This window comes from Bombina bombina, chromosome 5, assembly GCF_027579735.1.
Source record: "Bombina bombina isolate aBomBom1 chromosome 5, aBomBom1.pri, whole genome shotgun sequence".
Classification (NCBI taxonomy): domain Eukaryota; kingdom Metazoa; phylum Chordata; class Amphibia; order Anura; family Bombinatoridae; genus Bombina; species Bombina bombina.
In genome coordinates this window covers 513161843-513179681 of record NC_069503.1, presented here as the reverse complement: position 1 = coordinate 513179681, position 17839 = coordinate 513161843, and the positions used below count along the sequence as shown (strand labels likewise).

Here is a 17839-nt window from a genome sequence, read left to right as displayed (position 1 = left end):
CAGCTACTTGTCTGAGAACATTGTGTGTTTTTAAAATCCTTGCTTCTTTGAAATTCTTGTTTGAATCCCCTGTTCGCAATGCACGCCACAAAAGCTGCAAACAAATATAAAATCTTCGTAGAAACATAGATATTGACGTCGGATAAAAGCCATAGGCCCAGCAAGTCTGCCAGATATGACCTAATAGTATAAACTTATCTAGTTTGTAGGATAGCCTTATGCTTGTTCCATGCATTTTTAAAATCCCCCAGTGTTTGTCATTACTACCTCTTGAGGAAGTTTATTCCATAAATTAATCACTCTGTAAAGACGCTTCCTCAAATTACTCCTGAATCTATTACCCTTCAGCTTGAGATCATGACCCCTTGTTCTTGAATTTTCCATTTTATGTAAAATACCCACAGCCTCAGTTTTTCAATTAGCAATTTACCCTGCTGTATATGTTTATCACTCATTAGTAAGTGGATCTGAAGTTTATTGATTTAAGTCAACATATATTTTTAAGGTATGTTGCGGACATTATTTTTTTATTATTATAAAGAAACAAAAGTAAGCGGTATGAAGTGGTGAATTATTTAAAACCTTTAATATTGAAAGAAAAAAAAAAGGACATTGTGTATATATTTATTATGTGGGCTTGGCCCTAGCCATTTCAGATTGTATTTACTGGACTGTGGCCCCTTAAAAGCACAAAAAATAATATCAGGCTATAAATATCTTTTATACTATTATGATGATCTAGATTTTTTTTTTTTTACTCAGATTAGATTTTGTGCATGAATTCTTATGACCAGTTAAATACTTTTCAGTTTATCTCTGTTTTCAAATTTACTATGTTCACGTATTATCCTTTTGTTGAAAAGCATACATAGGTAGGCTTGCCCCCAGTAGTGCATTGTTGCACTGGAATATACTTCAAGTATGTGTTTTAACCCTTTTTACATAATTGTTTGCAAAGAACAGTGCAATAATAGAATCATTTAGCACATTAAAGCATTTTCTTTTTACACTGTTTAATTTAAAGTCATGGTAGATTTCAGACTATAAGAATGTTGCAATAAAACAAAATCTATTAGTTTGCAAGTAAAACCACATACATTTTTTTTACAGTGTATATATATATTTTATAATAAAAGGTTTATAATCCTTATTGGTTTTGTCTGTTCCTCCGCCACCCTTCATTTCCTCTTTTGGCTGGGCTGTGATGTATAGAGCAGTTACATCCACTCTCTACATAGGCTTTCTAAGGGCTTTAAAGGGGCTGGACTTCAAGATTGTCAACTGACACACACACAGTGATTGGAAGTTCACTGGAACTGTCATTTAAAAAAAAAAAAGAGTTCATCCATGTGGGCCGGCATAACATTGTAATATAATCATTATTTTATGCACTAATTTAACCCTTTCACAGATGGATTAAAAACAAAAAAAAGTACACACATGCTTTTTTTTAATGGTAAAGATTACATTTATGGCATTTGGTTATTTAAAGTTTACCATCACTTTGTTTCTGGTTTATTCATAGATTTTCCCAATTTCTATCTTAAAGGGACATGACATTTTTCTTTCATGATTCAGAAAGAGCATTCAATTTTAAACACCTTTCTAATTTTTTTCTATCAAAATTGTATTCATTCTCTTTGTATCTTTTGTTGAAAATCAGAGACATAAGCTCAACGGCATGCAAACGTCTGGAGCACTATATGGCAGTAGTTTTGCAACAATGTTATCTATTTTCAAGAGCACTAGATGGCAGCACTATTTCATTCCATGTTGTGCTCCAGATACTTACCCAGGTATCTCTTCAATAAAGAATATAATGGGAACTAAGCAAATTTGATAATTGAAGTAAATTGGAAACATTGTTAAAATTATTTGCTCTGTCTGAATGACAAAATGCAATGTTTGGTTTATTACCCCTTTTAATTTAATTACAATTCTGTAAATCATCCTAATGTTCTCAAGTTCCATTTAAAATTATTAATAGTGCTACATGTAATAGTGTCCTTAAATTACATGGTCTAATGTTATGGGGGGGGTATTTTGTTTTTATTCAATTAACTGACTGTTTATTGAACCTCAGCAAAGCACACACTGTGCTTCTAAGTTCCTAGTTCAGTACACGCCTGATTCAGCAAGACCAGGGTTTTGTTCTATTTTTTTAGCCAAGTGGTTAAAAACAAGCAGACATATCTCCATGTATTTGTAATAAGAGACTTTTTCCCCAGTTTTCTCCTTTTGAGTAATATTTGTTTTTAAAGGGACATGGAAGTCAAAAATAAAACTTTCACAACTCAGATGAACGATATAAAAAGCATCTAATGTATTTCTTTGGTCAAATTAACCTTTTTCTCTGGGTATTATTTATTGAAACGTAGCTCCTTTTCATGAGAGGATACTGAGGTAGGCTCAGGAATGGGCGTGTCTTAAGCTCCACATGTTGCAAACAATGCTACCATATACTGTTAACGGCATGCACTCTCCTGAACCTACCTCAGTATGCTCTTTACATTTGATAATATTATTCAAATCAGATGGTCTATCTCAGTGTTTTTCAACCAGTGTGCCGTGGCACACTAGTGTGCCGTGAGAGATCCTCAGGTGTGCCACGGAAGACTGACAACAGTGTGACATATTTTTTAAACTTTGCTTGTTTTTTACTCCCAGTGCAGGGGTAGTTTGTAGGAGGCATGGCATAACAGCACAATACATACAGTATGTGTGTGTTTGTGTGTATGTGTATATATATATGCTGTATTAGGCTACAATGTGTGATTTTTTTTTAAAAAATTTGGGATGGTGGTGTGCCACAGGATTTTTTAATGTAAAAAAGTGTGCCACAGCAAAAAAAAGGTTAAAAATCACTGGTCTATCTGAATCATGAAAGTTTTTTTATCCTGACTTTTGTGCCCCTTTAATTCCGAGAATATAAACCGTTAACTGCTGTAAACCTTTAGACTGTTTTTTGTTGTTGTTGTGATTTGTTTTAAAACCCGAGATATAATAATATTATCATTAATATAATAATAATAAATCAATTGTGAAAGCACTGCCAAATAACATAGCTCTTGATTTAAACTTAAGTTAAATGTAGCTTTTTCTCTTTTCTTCCAGATGCCTGAATTTCTGAAAAAAACGGTCCATATAAAGAATCCTACAAAAGTAGAAGAGATAATATGTGGTCTAATAAAGGGGGGAGCCTCCAAACTACAGGTACAAAGAAATCATTTTCTACATCATGTAGTTATTAGCTTTTTAAGCGCCCTATGGAAAAGCATCGTACAGCACACAGCAGTAAAAATAAATGTTAAAACAATTGATGTGACTGCTCTTTAAAGGGATATAAATGCTAAAACTGAAATGTGCATGGGTGTGTTTCAATTTGAAATTGAAGTGCTTTTGCAATATACTTCTATTTGCAAAATTGCTTGTAGTAAAAGTTATTTCTGTTTTTCAGTGGCATACGCAGATATGCTGTGAGGGCTCCGTGCACCAGTATTTAAACACCATGCATGCAAAGAGAGGTGGCTTTGATGTGTATTATATCTGTGAAGACATAATGTGTGTCATACAAGCCACCGCTGACTGTGAGTAGACATAGTGTTTGAATACTGGTGCACAGGCCCTCAAAGAATATTTGCGTATGCCGCTGAAAAATAGTAATAACTTGTGCTAGAAGCATTTTTGCTAATGGAAGTATATTGTAAAAATGCTTCTATTTCAAATTGAAATTAACCCATGCAAATTTCAGTTTTAGCGTTTCTATTCCTTTAAGAGATGCCGATATTTGATACATATTTCACAAATCTTGAATTGATTCAGTGACAGAAATTAGATTTTTATAAATTGAAAAATAAACAGTTAAAATAAAACACTTTGTATTAGAGCAAGGAAAGCCTAAAATTAAGCTGCCCAATCAAACATAATATTGTACTATTATATTAAAGGGACATAATACTCATATGCTAAATCACTTGAAACTGATGCAGTATAACTGTAAAAAGCTGACAGGAAAATATCACCTGAGCATCTCTATGTAAAAAAGGAAGATATTTCTTTTGCAAGATGTACCGAGTCCACGGATTCATCCTAACTTGTGGGATATTGTCCTTCCTGACAGGAAGTAGCAAAGAGAGCACCACAGTAGAACTGTCTATATAGCTCCCCCCTTAACTCCACCCCCCAGTCATTCTCTTTGCTGGCTCTAAGCAGGAAGAGCAAAGAGAAGAGGTGTTAAACTGTTAATTTTATTTTATCTTCAATCAAGTGTTTGTTATTTTTAAATGGTACCGGTGTTGTACTATTTACTCTCAGGCAGGACATAGATGAAGATTTCTGCCTGGAGGATGATGATCTTAGCATTTGTAACTAAGGTCCACTGCTGTTCCCACATGAGCTGAGGAGTACAGGAAAACTTCAGTGTGAGGAACGGTTCTTGCTATACAGCAATGAGGTATGTTCATTCATTTTTCTGCAGAGACTGTGTTAACTCAGAAAGGCTGACAGTGTCCCCATTAGGGGAAGGGTAAGCAGTAATCCTAGTGTTATCAGAGGTTTTTACTAGCTTGCATAAAGGGTTAATTTTTTGTGGGCACTCAGTTTATGTGAATTTGGGACAAACGTTTTTGTGTCTGGGAGTAACATTTTCTGTCGGACTTAGTGTTGGCCTTTCTAAGATCTCATGGGTGGAAGGTGAACGTGAAAAAGAGTTCTCTTATTCCTCTCACAAGAGTTCCATTCCTGGGAACTCTGATAGATTCGGTGGACATGAAAATATTTCTGACGGAGGTCAGGAAACCAAAGATTTTAACCACCTGCCGAGCTCTTCATTCCATTCCTCGGCTGTCAGTGGCTCAGTGTATGGAGGTAATCGGACTTATCGTAGCGGCAATGGACATAGTTCCATTTGCTCGCTTGCATCTCAGACCAATGCAATTATGCATGCTCAAACAGTGGAATGGGGATTATGCAGATTTATCTCCTCAGATAAATCTGGATCAAGAGACTCTCTTCTTTGGTGGTTGTCACAGGATCACCTGTCCAGGGGAATGTGTTTCCGCAGGCCAGCGTGGGTTATTGTGACGACGGACGCCAGCCTACTGGGCTGGGGTGCAGTCTGGAATTCCCTGAAAGCACAGGGTTCGTGGACTCAGGAGGAGGCCCTCCTACCGATTTAATATTCTGGAATTAGGAGCGATATTCAATGCTTTTCAGGCGTGGTCTCAGCTGGCTTCGGCCGTATTCATCAGGTTTCAGTCGGACAACATCACGACTGTAGCTTATATCAATCATCGGGGGGGGAACAAGGAGTTCCTTGGCGATGATAGAAGTTTCCAGGATAATCCGATGGACAGAGACTCACTCTTGCCATCTATCAGCGATCTATATCCCAGGGGTGGAGAACTGGGAGGCAGATTTTCTAAGTCATCAGACTTTTCATCCGGGGGAGTGGGAGCTCCATCCGGAGGTGTTTGCTCAACTGGTTCAGCTATGGGGCACACCAGAATTGGATCTGATGGCGTCTTGTTAGAGCGCCAAACTTCCTCGTTACGGATCCAGGTCAAGGGATCCTCAGGCAGTACTGATAGATGTTCTAGCAGTACACTGGTCGTTCAACCTGGCTTATGTGTTTCCACCATTCCCTCTCCTTCCGCGTCTAATTGCCAGAATCAAACAGGAAAGAGCTTTGGTGATTTTGATAGCGCCTGCGTGGCCACGCAGGACTTGGTATGCAGACCTCTGCCACCATGGACTCTGCCACTGAGACGGGACCTTTTGATTCAGGGTCCATTCAAGCATCCAAATCTAATTTCTCTGCAACTGACTGCTTGGAGATTGAACGCTTGATTTTATCAAAGCGGGGTTTCTCTGAGTCGGTCATAGATACCTTGATTCAGGCTCGAAAGCCTGTCATCAGGAAGATCTATCATAAGATATGGCGTAAATATATTTTTTGGTGTGAATCCAAAGGCTACTCATGGAGTAAGATCAGGATTCCTAGGATTTTGTCCTTTCTTCAAGAAGGATTGGAGAAGGGGCTATCAGCTAGTTCCCTAAAGGGACAGATATCTGCTTTATCAATTTTACTGCACAAGCGTCTGGCAGATGTTCCAGACGTTCAGGCGTTTTTCTTTCATGTAATTAGCAAGAGTCCATGAGCTAGTGACGTATGGGATACACATTCCTACCAGGAGGGGCAAAGTTTCCCAAACCTCAAAATGCCTATAAATACACCCCTCACCACACCCACAATTCAGTTTTACAAACTTTGCCTCCTATGGAGGTGGTGAAGTAAGTTTGTGCTAGATTCTACGTTGATATGCGCTCCGCAGCAAGTTGGAGCCCGGTTTTCCTCTCAGCGTGCAGTGAATGTCAGAGGGATGTGAGGAGAGTATTGCCTATTTGAATGCAGTGATCTCCTTCTACGGGGTCTATTTCATAGGTTCTCTGTTATCGGTCTTAGAGATTCATCTCTTACCTCCCTTTTCAGATCGACGATATACTCTTTTATTTATATACCATTACCTCTGCTGATTCTCGTTTCAGTACTGGTTTGGCTTTCTACAAACATGTAGATGAGTGTCCTGGGGTAAGTAAATCTTATTTTCTATGACACTCTAAGCTATGGTTGGGCACTTTGTTTATAAAGTTCTAAATATATGTATTCAAACATTTATTTGCCTTGACTCAGAATGTTCAACATTCCTTATTTTCAGACAGTCAGTTTCATATTTGGGATAATGCATTTGATTCAATCATTTTTTCTTACCTTAAAATTTGACTCTTTTTTCCCTGTGGGCTGTTAGGCTCGCGGGGGCTGAAAATGCTTCATTTTATTGCGTCATTCTTGGCGCGGACTTTTTTGGCGCAAAAAATCTTTTCCGTTTCCGGCGTCATACGTGTCGCCGGAAGTTGCGTCATTTTTTGACGTTCTTTTGCGCCAAAAATGTCGGCGTTCCGGATGTGGCGTCATTTTTGGCGCCAAAAGCATTTAGGCGCCAAATAATGTGGGCGTCTTATTTGGCGCTAAAAAATATGGGCGTCGCTTTTGTCTCCACATTATTTAAGTCTCATTTTTCATTGCTTCTGGTTGCTAGAAGCTTGTTCTTTGGCATTTTTTCCCATTCCTGAAACTGTCATTTAAGGAATTTGATAAATTTTGCTTTATATGTTGTTTTTTCTCTTACATATTGCAAGATGTCTCACGTTGCATCTGAGTCAGAAGATACTTCAGGAAAATCGCTGTCTAGTGCTGGAACTACCAAAGCTAAGTGTATCTGCTGTAAACTTTTGGTAGCTATTCCTCCGGCTGTTGTTTGTATTAATTGTCATGACAAACTTGTTAATGCAGATATTTCCTTTAGTAATGTACCATTGCCTGTTGCAGTTCCTTCAACATCTAAGGTGCAGAATGTTCCTGATAACATAAGAGATTTTGTTTCTGAATCCATCAAGAAGGCTATGTCTGTTATTTCTCCTTCTAGTAAACATAAAAAATCTTTTAAAACTTCTCTCTCTACAGATGAATTTTTAAATGAACATCATCATTCTGATTCTGATGACTCTTCTGGTTCAGAGGATTCTGTCTCAGAGATTGATGCTGATAAATCTTCATATTTATTTAAAATGGAATTTATTCGTTCTTTACTTAAAGAAGTACTAATTGCTTTAGAAATAGAGGATTCTGGTCCTCTTGATACTAATTCTAAACGTTTAGATAAGGTATTTAAATCTCCTGTGGTTATTCCAGAAGTTTTTCCTGTTCCTAATGCTATTTCTGAAGTAATTTCCAAAGAATGGGATAAATTGGGTAATTCATTTACTCCTTCTAAACGTTTTAAGCAATTATATCCTGTGCCGTCTGACAGATTAGAATTTTGGGACAAAATCCCTAGAGTTGATGGGGCTATTTCTACCCTTGCTAAACGTACTACTATTCCTACGTCAGATGGTACTTCGTTTAAGGATCCTTTAGATAGGAAAATTGAATCCTTTCTAAGAAAAGCTTATCTGTGTTCAGGTAATCTTCTTAGACCTGCTATATCATTGGCTGATGTTGCTGCAGCTTCAACTTTTTGGTTGGAAACTTTAGCGCAACAAGTAACAGATCATGATTCTCATAATATTATTATTCTTCTTCAGCATGCTAATAATTTTATCTGTGATGCCATTTTTGATATTATCAGAGTTGATGTCAGGTTTATGTCTCTAGCTATTTTAGCTAGAAGAGCTTTATGGCTTAAGACTTGGAATGCTGATATGGCTTCTAAATCAACTCTACTTTCCATTTCTTTCCAGGGTAACAAATTATTTGGTTCTCAGTTGGATTCTATTATCTCAACTGTTACTGGTGGGAAAGGAACTTTTTTACCACAGGATAAAAAATCTAAGGGTAAAAACAGGGCTAATAATCGTTTTCGTTCCTTTCGTTTCAACAAAGAACAAAAGCCTGATCCTTCATCCTCAGGAGCAGTTTCAGTTTGGAAACCATCTCCAGTCTGGAATAAATCCAAGCCTGCTAGAAAGGCAAAGCCTGCTTCTAAGTCCACATGAAGGTGCGGCCCTCATTCCAGCTCAGCTGGTAGGGGGCAGGTTATGTTTTTTCAAAGAAATTTGGATCAATTCTGTTCACAATCTTTGGATTCAGAACATTGTTTCAGAAGGGTACAGAATTGGTTTCAAGATGAGACCTCCTGCAAAGAGATTTTTTCTTTCCCGTGTCCCAGTAAATCCAGTGAAAGCTCAAGCATTTCTGAATTGTGTTTCAGATCTAGAGTTGGCTGGAGTAATTATGCCAGTTCCAGTTCCGGAACAGGGGATGGGGTTTTATTCAAATCTCTTCATTGTACCAAAGAAGGAGAATTCCTTCAGACCAGTTCTGGATCTAAAAATATTGAATCGTTATGTAAGGATACCAACGTTCAAAATGGTAACTGTAAGGACTATCTTGCCTTTTGTTCAGCAAGGGAATTATATGTCCACAATAGATTTACAGGATGCATATCTGCATATTCCGATTCATCCAGATCATTATCAATTCCTGAGATTCTCTTTTCTGGACAAGCATTACCAGTTTGTGGCTCTACCGTTTGGCCTAGCTACAGCTCCAAGAATTTTTACAAAGGTTCTCGGTGCCCTTCTGTCTGTAATCAGAGAACAGGGTATTGTGGTATTTCCTTATTTGGACGATATCTTGGTACTTGCTCAGTCTTTACATTTAGCAGAATCTCATACGAATCGACTTGTGTTGTTTCTTCAAGATCATGGTTGGAGGATCAATTTACCAAAAAGTTCATTGATTCCTCAGACAAGGGTAACCTTTCTGGGTTTCCAGATAGATTCAGTGTCCATGACTCTGTCTTTAACAGACAAGAGACGTCTAAAATTGATTTCAGCTTGTCGAAACCTTCAGTCTCAATCATTCCCTTCGGTAGCCTTATGCATGGAAATTCTAGGTCTTATGACTGCTGCATCGGACGTGATCCCCTTTGCTCATTTTCACATGCGACCTCTTCAGCTCTGTATGCTGAATCAATGGTGCAAGGATTACACAAAGATATCTCAATTAATATCTTTAAAACCGATTGTACGACACTCTCTAACGTGGTGGACAGATCACCTTCGTTTAATTCAGGGGGCTTCTTTTGTGCTTCCGACCTGGACTGTAATTTCAACAGATGCAAGTCTCACAGGTTGGGGAGCTGTGTGGGGATCTCTGACGGCACAAGGAGTTTGGGAATCTCAGGAGGTGAGATTGCCGATCAATATTTTGGAACTCCGTGCAATTTTCAGAGCTCTTCAGTTTTGGCCTCTTCTGAAGAGAGAATCGTTCATTTGTTTTCAGACAGACAATGTCACAACTGTGGCATACATCAATCATCAAGGAGGGACTCACAGTCCTCTGGCTATGAAAGAAGTATCTCGAATTTTGGTTTGGGCGGAATCCAGCTCCTGTCTAATCTCTGCGGTTCATATCCCAGGTATAGACAATTGGGAAGCGGATTATCTCAGTCGCCAAACGTTGCATCCGGGCGAATGGTCTCTTCACCCAGAGGTATTTCTTCAGATTGTTCAAATGTGGGAACTTCCAGAAATAGATCTGATGGCGTCTCATCTAAATAAGAAACTTCCCAGGTATCTGTCCAGATCCCGGGATCCTCAGGAGGAGGCAGTGGATGCATTATCACTTCCTTGGAAGTATCATCCTGCCTATATCTTTCCGCCTCTAGTTCTTCTTCCAAGAGTAATCTCCAAGATTCTGAAGGAATGCTCGTTTGTTCTGCTGGTAGCTCCGGCATGGCCTCACAGGTTTTGGTATGCGGATCTTGTCCGGATGGCCTCTTGCCAACCGTGGACTCTTCCGTTAAGACCAGACCTTCTGTCGCAAGGTCCTTTTTTCCATCAGGATTTGAAATCCTTAAATTTAAAGGTATGGAGATTGAACGCTTGATTCTTGGTCAAAGAGGTTTCTCTGACTCTGTGATTAATACTATGTTACAGGCGCGTAAATCTGTATCTAGAGAGATATATTATAGAGTCTGGAAGACTTATATTTCTTGGTGTCTTTCTCATCATTTTTCTTGGCATTCTTTTAGAATACCGAGAATTTTACAGTTTCTTCAGGATGGTTTAGATAAGGGTTTGTCCGCAAGTTCCTTGAAAGGTCAAATCTCTGCTCTTTCTGTTCTTTTTCACAGAAAGATTGCTATTCTTCCTGATATTCATTGTTTTGTACAAGCTTTGGTTCGTATAAAACCTGTCATTAAGTCAATTTCTCCTCCTTGGAGTTTGAATTTGGTTCTGGGGGCTCTTCAAGCTCCTCCGTTTGAACCTATGCATTCATTGGACATTAAATTACTTTCTTGGAAAGTTTTGTTCCTTTTGGCAATCTCTTCTGCCAGAAGAGTTTCTGAATTATCTGCTCTTTCTTGTGAGTCTCCTTTTCTGATTTTTCATCAGGATAAGGCGGTGTTGCGAACTTCTTTTGAATTTTTACCTAAAGTTGTGAATTCCAACAACATTAGTAGAGAAATTGTGGTTCCTTCATTATGTCCTAATCCTAAGAATTCTAAGGAGAAATCGTTGCATTCTTTGGATGTTGTTAGAGCTTTGAAATATTATGTTGACGCTACTAAGTCTTTCCGAAAGACTTCTAGTTTATTTGTTATCTTTTCCGGTTCTAGAAAAGGCCAGAAAGCTTCTGCCATTTCTTTGGCATCTTGGTTGAAATCTTTAATTCATCTTGCCTATGTTGAGTCGGGTAAAACTCCGCCTCAGAGGATTACAGCTCATTCTACTAGGTCAGTTTCTACTTCCTGGGCGTTTAGGAATGAAGCTTCGATTGATCAGATTTGCAAAGCAGCAACTTGTTCCTCTTTGCATACTTTTACTAAATTCTACCATTTTGATGTATTTTCTTCTTCTGAAGCAGTTTTTGGTAGAAAAGTACTTCAGGCAGCGGTTTCAGTTTGAATCTTCTGCTTATGTTTTTCATTAAACTTTATTTTGGGTGTGGATTATTTTCAGCAGGAATTGGCTGTCTTTATTTTATCCCTCCCTCTCTAGTGACTCTTGTGTGGAAAGATCCACATCTTGGGTAATCATTATCCCATACGTCACTAGCTCATGGACTCTTGCTAATTACATGAAAGAAAACATAATTTATGTAAGAACTTACCTGATAAATTCATTTCTTTCATATTAGCAAGAGTCCATGAGGCCCGCCCTTTTTTTGTGGTGGTTATGATTTTTGTATAAAGCACAATTATTCCAATTCCTTATTTTATATGCTTTCGCACTTTTTTATCACCCCACTTCTTGGCTATTCGTTAAACTGAATTGTGGGTGTGGTGAGGGGTGTATTTATAGGCATTTTGAGGTTTGGGAAACTTTGCCCCTCCTGGTAGGAATGTGTATCCCATACGTCACTAGCTCATGGACTCTTGCTAATATGAAAGAAATGAATTTATCAGGTAAGTTCTTACATAAATTATGTTATCAATTTTACTGCACAAGCGTCTGGCAGATGTTCCAGACGTTCAGGCGTTTTGTCAGGCTTTAGTTAGAATTAAGCCTGTGTTTAAACCTGTTGCTCCGCCATGGAGTTTAAATTTAGTTCTTAAAGTTCTTCAGGGGGTTCCGTTTGAACCCATGCATTCCATAGATATTAAGCTTCTATCTTGGAAAGTTTTGTTTCTAGTTGCTATCTCTTCAGCTCGAAGAGTTTCTGAACTATCTGCATTACAATGTGACTCGCCTTATCTTGTTTTCCATGCTGATAAGGTGGTTTTGCGTACCAAACCTGGGTTCCTCCCTAAGGTTGTTTCTAACAGGAATATCAATCAGGAAATTGTTGTTCCTTCTCTGTGTCCTAATCCTTCTAAGAAGGAACGTCTGTTGCACAACTTGGACGTGGTTCGTGCCTTGAAGTTTTATTTGCAGGCAACCAAAGATTTTCGCCAATCATCTTCTTTGTTTGTTGTCTATGCTGGAAAGCGTAGAGGTCAAAAGGCTACGGCTACCTCTTTCCTTTTGGCTGAAAAGCATCATCCGTTTGGCTTATGAGACTGCTGGACAGCAGCCTCCTGAAAGAATTACAGCTCACTCCACTAGAGCGGTGGCTTCCACATGGGCTTTTAAAAATGATGCTTCTGTTGAACAGATTTGTAAGGTGACTTGGTCTTCGCTTCATACCTTTTCCAAGTTTTACAAATTTGATACTTTTGCTTCTTCGGAGGCTGTTTTTAGGAGAAAGGTTTTGCAAGCAGTGGTGCCTTCCGTTTAGGTTCCTGTCTTGTCCCTCCCTTCATCCGTGTCCTAAAGCTTTAATATTGGTATCCCACAAGTTAGAATGAATCCGTGGACTCTGTACATCTTGCAAAAGAAAACAGAATTTATGCTTACCTGATAAATTTCTTTCTTTTGCGATGTACCGAGTCCACGGCCCGCCTTGTCTATTCAAGACAGATAGTATTTTTTATGTAAACTTCAGTCACCTCTGCACCTTATAGTTTCTCCTTTTCTTCCTTGGCCTTCGGTCGAATGACTGGGGGGTGGAGTTAAGGGGGGAGCTATATAGACAGCTCTGCTGTGGTGCTCTCTTTGCTACTTCCTGTCACAAAGGACAATATCCCACAAGTTAGGATGAATCCGTGGACTCTGTACATCGCAAAAGAAAGAAATTTATCAGGTAAGCATAAATTCTGATTTTACAGTGCTGAGGTCATGAACTCTTTTACTGTGATCTCATGAGATCTAACTTAACTCTCATGAGATTTCATTGACAGACATACTAATTTGCTGCTTAGAAGTCCTTTACAATGGTATGTGGCTACTGAGAATTTTTTGAGGTAAAATATCTTTCTTTTATACATAGAGATGTTCAGATGATATTTTCTAGTTAGCTTTTTACAGCTATACTGCATCACTTTCAAGTGTTTAAACATTTGGGTATTCTGGCCCTTTAAATGACATTTTCAAAACTGCCATTCTAGTTAATGTTTGATTGGGGACTTAAACTCTGGCCTGTTAAAGGAACATGATATTAAAACTAACTTATTAAATGCACTTGGTTATTTTGTTGAAGAGCATACTTAGGCTTACTCCGGAGGCAAGCAATAGAACAAAAATAAAATGTTCTAATTTTCTTTTTTGCACTTTTATGCCCCTCAAGACACATTCATTTGTGATACTTAAATGAAAGTACCCATATACTTGCATCTTTATCTTAGAAATGGAATGCATAATTTATATATAGTTTCATTTTCTTAATCGTTTCATCTCTGCATTTTGACTACTTCCATTAAGATGCAGCCATTTTTGTAACATCATTATTTGTACGCCTTTTGTCTCATAACTTTTTGTCGTTTTTCGTTATGTCTTTGGTTCATTGCAGAGAATGATTCTCAATTACAAATATTTTCGTCCGACCAACAAGAACGACCCTGCAATATTTAATTATTTCATTTGGATTTCAAAATCCATTTATAATTTTTTAAACTGTTCTCTGTGTTTTAATTTGGGGGGTTTGTTTTGCAGGTAATCACAGATTTTGATATGACATTAAGCAGATTTTCCTACAATGGGAAGAGATGTCCTACTTGCCATAGTAAGTCTTCTGACCAAATTGTGTTTTAGATAAACACACAACGTTTGTTTTGCATGCCCCTTTAATATCCCTTTAAATAAAGCCTTTCATGATTCAGATAGAACATGCAATTTTAAACAACTTTCTAATTTACTTCTTGGTATCTAATTTTTTTTTCTTTTTTCTTGGTATCTTTTGTTGAAAAGCAGAAACGTATGCTACTCTATGGTAGTAGTTTTGCAAGTATGCTATCCATTTGCAAGAGCACTTGATGGTAGCACTATTTCCTGCTCCAGATGCCTACCTCGAAGTAAACTGGAAACTTTTGAAAAATTATAATCTTTGTCTGAATCACAAAAGACCCTTTTTGGGTTGATATCTCTTAAACTTAACATGCAATTCCCCATAAATGATTTGATTTATAAAACGGCATTGCATTGTATGATTATTATTATTATTATAATATTTATATCTTTAAATTTTTTTTGCTTTTAGCTGTACAAATTGTGCTTGTTTAGGGCTGGAATTCTGTGATATGATTATGCTGCAGATTGTGTCACTAGCTACATACCATACAGTAATTGTTTAGAGCGGTGCATAACATCTTTAGCTAGCCCTAATGGTCCACAAATATATACTCACCATGGATTTCAAATAACATGTTGTATAGTTTTGCAAATCATTACTAAAGTGACAGTTTGAAATACTTTTATTTTGTATTCAGAACATTTTTTGTGTGTTATTTTAAAATAGTATTTATAAAGCGTTGAGCTTTGCCAGCAATTATACTGTACTGTTTAGAATGTATGTTCCAGCCCAATATTTGCATTTGTTGCATTTCACTTATTGGTGCCATTATCTGCACCATGAAACTAAGAAAATATTGCTAATTTTATATAGAATGTACTAGAGAGTTCAGCTAATTGTATTTTTTTTCTTTTACAGACATAATCGACAACTGCAAATATGTTACAGATGAATGCAGAGCAAAGGTGAGTAGATTTGGCAGAAATTTAAATAATGCACATTCAATATGAGGGCACTCACAAGTCTTGATATGTAAACATATTTTCTTCTTAATGGGAAATAGTCCACAGCCACATTCATTACTTGTGGGAAATAAGAAACTGGCCACCAGGAGGAGGCAAAGACACACCAGCCAAAGACTCAAATACTCCTCCCACTTCCCCCATCCCCCAGTCATTCTTTGCCTTTCGTCCCAGGAGGTTGGCAGAGAAGTGTCAGAAGTTTTATTTTTTTAAAGAAAGTACTTTTATTAATTTTTACATAAAGTGTGTCTCTCATGGAGGGTAGTACTCTTCGCAATGGGACAGGAGTTTTAAGTAGTCCTGTTAGTCTCTCAGTGAGGGCCTGGGCAAATGTTGGAGTCTGGAGATGCAGTGGGAGTTCTCTCTGCGACACCATCCCAATTCTTATTAACAGCTCCTCTAGCACTTGATGTTGCCGATCCTTCTCTTCACTACCTGCTGTCTTCTCTCAAGTCCATGACCGAGGCAATGCTTCTATCCGTCACACTTGAAGGGCCGTGTTCTTGTTCCACGGCGTAGATTCTGGTAAGATCTTTTCATTTTATCAATATGAATGTTATGTGACAGATAGGTAAGGGTCTCAGTGAGACTCCTCTGTACGGATCTGGGAATCATGGGATAATTCCTTCCTTAGGGGGGATTTGTGAACAGGGTGGGGTTCCTTAATCATGTTTTTTTGATCTCCCTGCTTTGTGTAGTGGGTATTGGCTCTGGGGTTGAGACAGGAGAATTGTTTGAAGGATTTAGTGGGGCCTAGTTGCCGCCTCTTTTTGGTGCGCTTTTTTGTACTTTATGGTTCACCTCACCGGGCGTTTTTACGCTGGTTTTTTTTACGCTTCCGCATTCCAGATCGTGTGGCGACGAGGACTTTCTGCTTCGTTTGGATCTGGTCATAGGAAGTGGTGAGTGCCCCAGCCATTGTGGGTGTCAGGTGCCGTTAGTTTTTTTTTATATAGTCCTATTTTTCTCTGGTTTTAATCATGGAGGATTCTGAAGCTAAGACTATTTGATTCAGATTTTTCCTCTTGTGAGGAAGGTGCTTCGGCCCCACTGACGCAAGTTTATCAGTCCTGTCTCGTGTGCCTTCTTAGAGCGCCTGGTTCCTCGGGCTTGGGGAACCATGGGCCTATTGAGCCATTAGACTCTGGGGGCTCTGTCCCTCAGACGGCGGATTCCCAACAGCACCCTTCCTCTACATTTGCGGGTAACCCTAATGGTAATTCTCCCTCCGTACAGGGTGGTTTGTTTCCCCTGGAGATGGCGGGTCATTTCCGCTTCAATATATTGATGGCGCTGGTTTGCCTGTAGAGGTTTCTGCGCGGTTGTGTTCTTGCCCGACTATCCCGGGTGTCCGGTCTTCGGGTGGGTCTATTCAAGTTCCTCCGGGAGTGTATATTCCTCCATGTTGCACCTTTCGTTATCAGATCGTGCGGTTGCACGTTCTACTTCGTCGTCTTTTCGACTTATTGGGGGGACCCTCTCCTCTATCAGTGGTGGACTGTGTCCTTGAATGGTGCTTCGAGCTAGAATATTGGGGATGTTGATCTTCTCCTGTCGGTCGGTCGCTCGTGTCTTTTCCCAAAATTTTTATGGCAGATGCCTTCGGGTTGCCTTATTTTCTTTAATCCGGTTAGGATATTTTTTATTTGATTATTCCTTCGAGAATTTCTGGGATGGACTTGCTTTCTCCAACATAGGTGTGTCCGGTCCACGGCGTCATCCTTACTTGTGGGATATTCTCTTCCCCAACAGGAAATGGCAAAGAGCCCAGCAAAGCTGGTCACATGATCCCTCCTAGGCTCCGCCTACCCCAGTCATTCTCTTTGCCGTTGCACAGGCAACATCTCCACGGAGATGGCTAAGAGTTTTTTGGTGTTTAAATGTAGTTTTTATCCTTCAATCAAGTGTTTGTTATTTTAAAATAGTGCTGGTATGTACTATTTACTCTGAAACAGAAAAGAGATGAAGATTTCTGTTTGTAAGAGGAAGATGATTTTAGCAAACGTTACTAAAATCGATTGCTGTTTCCACACAGGACTGTTGAGATGAAGTAACTTCAGTTGGGGGAAACAGTTTGCAGACTCTTCTGCTTGAGGTATGACTGGCCACATTTCTAACAAGACTTTGTAATGCTGGAAGGCTGTCATTTTCCCTATGGGGACCGGTAAGCCATTTTCTTAGTTTAAGTAAAAGAATAAAGGGCTTCATAAGGGCTTATAAAACTGGTAGACATTTTTCTGGGCTAAAACGATTACTTTACTAAACATATTTGGCAGATTATAACTCTTATAGTTATTATAATCTTGGGGATTGTTTTAAGAAAAACGGCAGGCACTGTATTGGACACCTTTTTCAGATGGGGGCCTTTCTAGTCATAGGCAGAGCCTCATTTTCGCGCCACTAATGCGCAGTTGTTTTTGGAGAGCAAGGCATGCAGATGCATGTGTGAGGAGCTAAGAACCACTGAAAAAGCTTATAGAAGGCGTCATTTGGTATCGTATTCCCCTTTGGGCTTGGTTGGGTCTCAGCAAAGCAGATACCTGGGACTGTATAGGGGTTAAATGTAAAAACGGCTCCGGTTCCGTTATTTTAAGGGTTAAAGCTTTCAAATTTGGTGTGCAATACTTTTAAGGCTTTATGACACTGTGGTGAAAATTTGGTGAATTTTGAACAATTCCTTCATACTTTTTCACATATTCAGTAA

At 38.7% G+C, this 17839-nt stretch overlaps 1 protein-coding gene across 3 annotated transcripts in view; it reads left to right on the top strand.

Moving 5' to 3' along the window:
• Positions 1-17839, top strand: part of NT5C3A (5'-nucleotidase, cytosolic IIIA) — a 180342-nt gene that overhangs the window by 135662 nt on the left and 26841 nt on the right. For all 3 annotated transcript variants that reach the window (XM_053714430.1, XM_053714429.1, XM_053714431.1), the window contains 3 exons: positions 3115-3213; positions 14038-14107; positions 15032-15078. In XM_053714430.1, coding sequence (XP_053570405.1) covers positions 3115-3213; positions 14038-14107; positions 15032-15078 — 216 coding nt within the window. The remainder of the gene's footprint in view (positions 1-3114; positions 3214-14037; positions 14108-15031; positions 15079-17839) is intronic.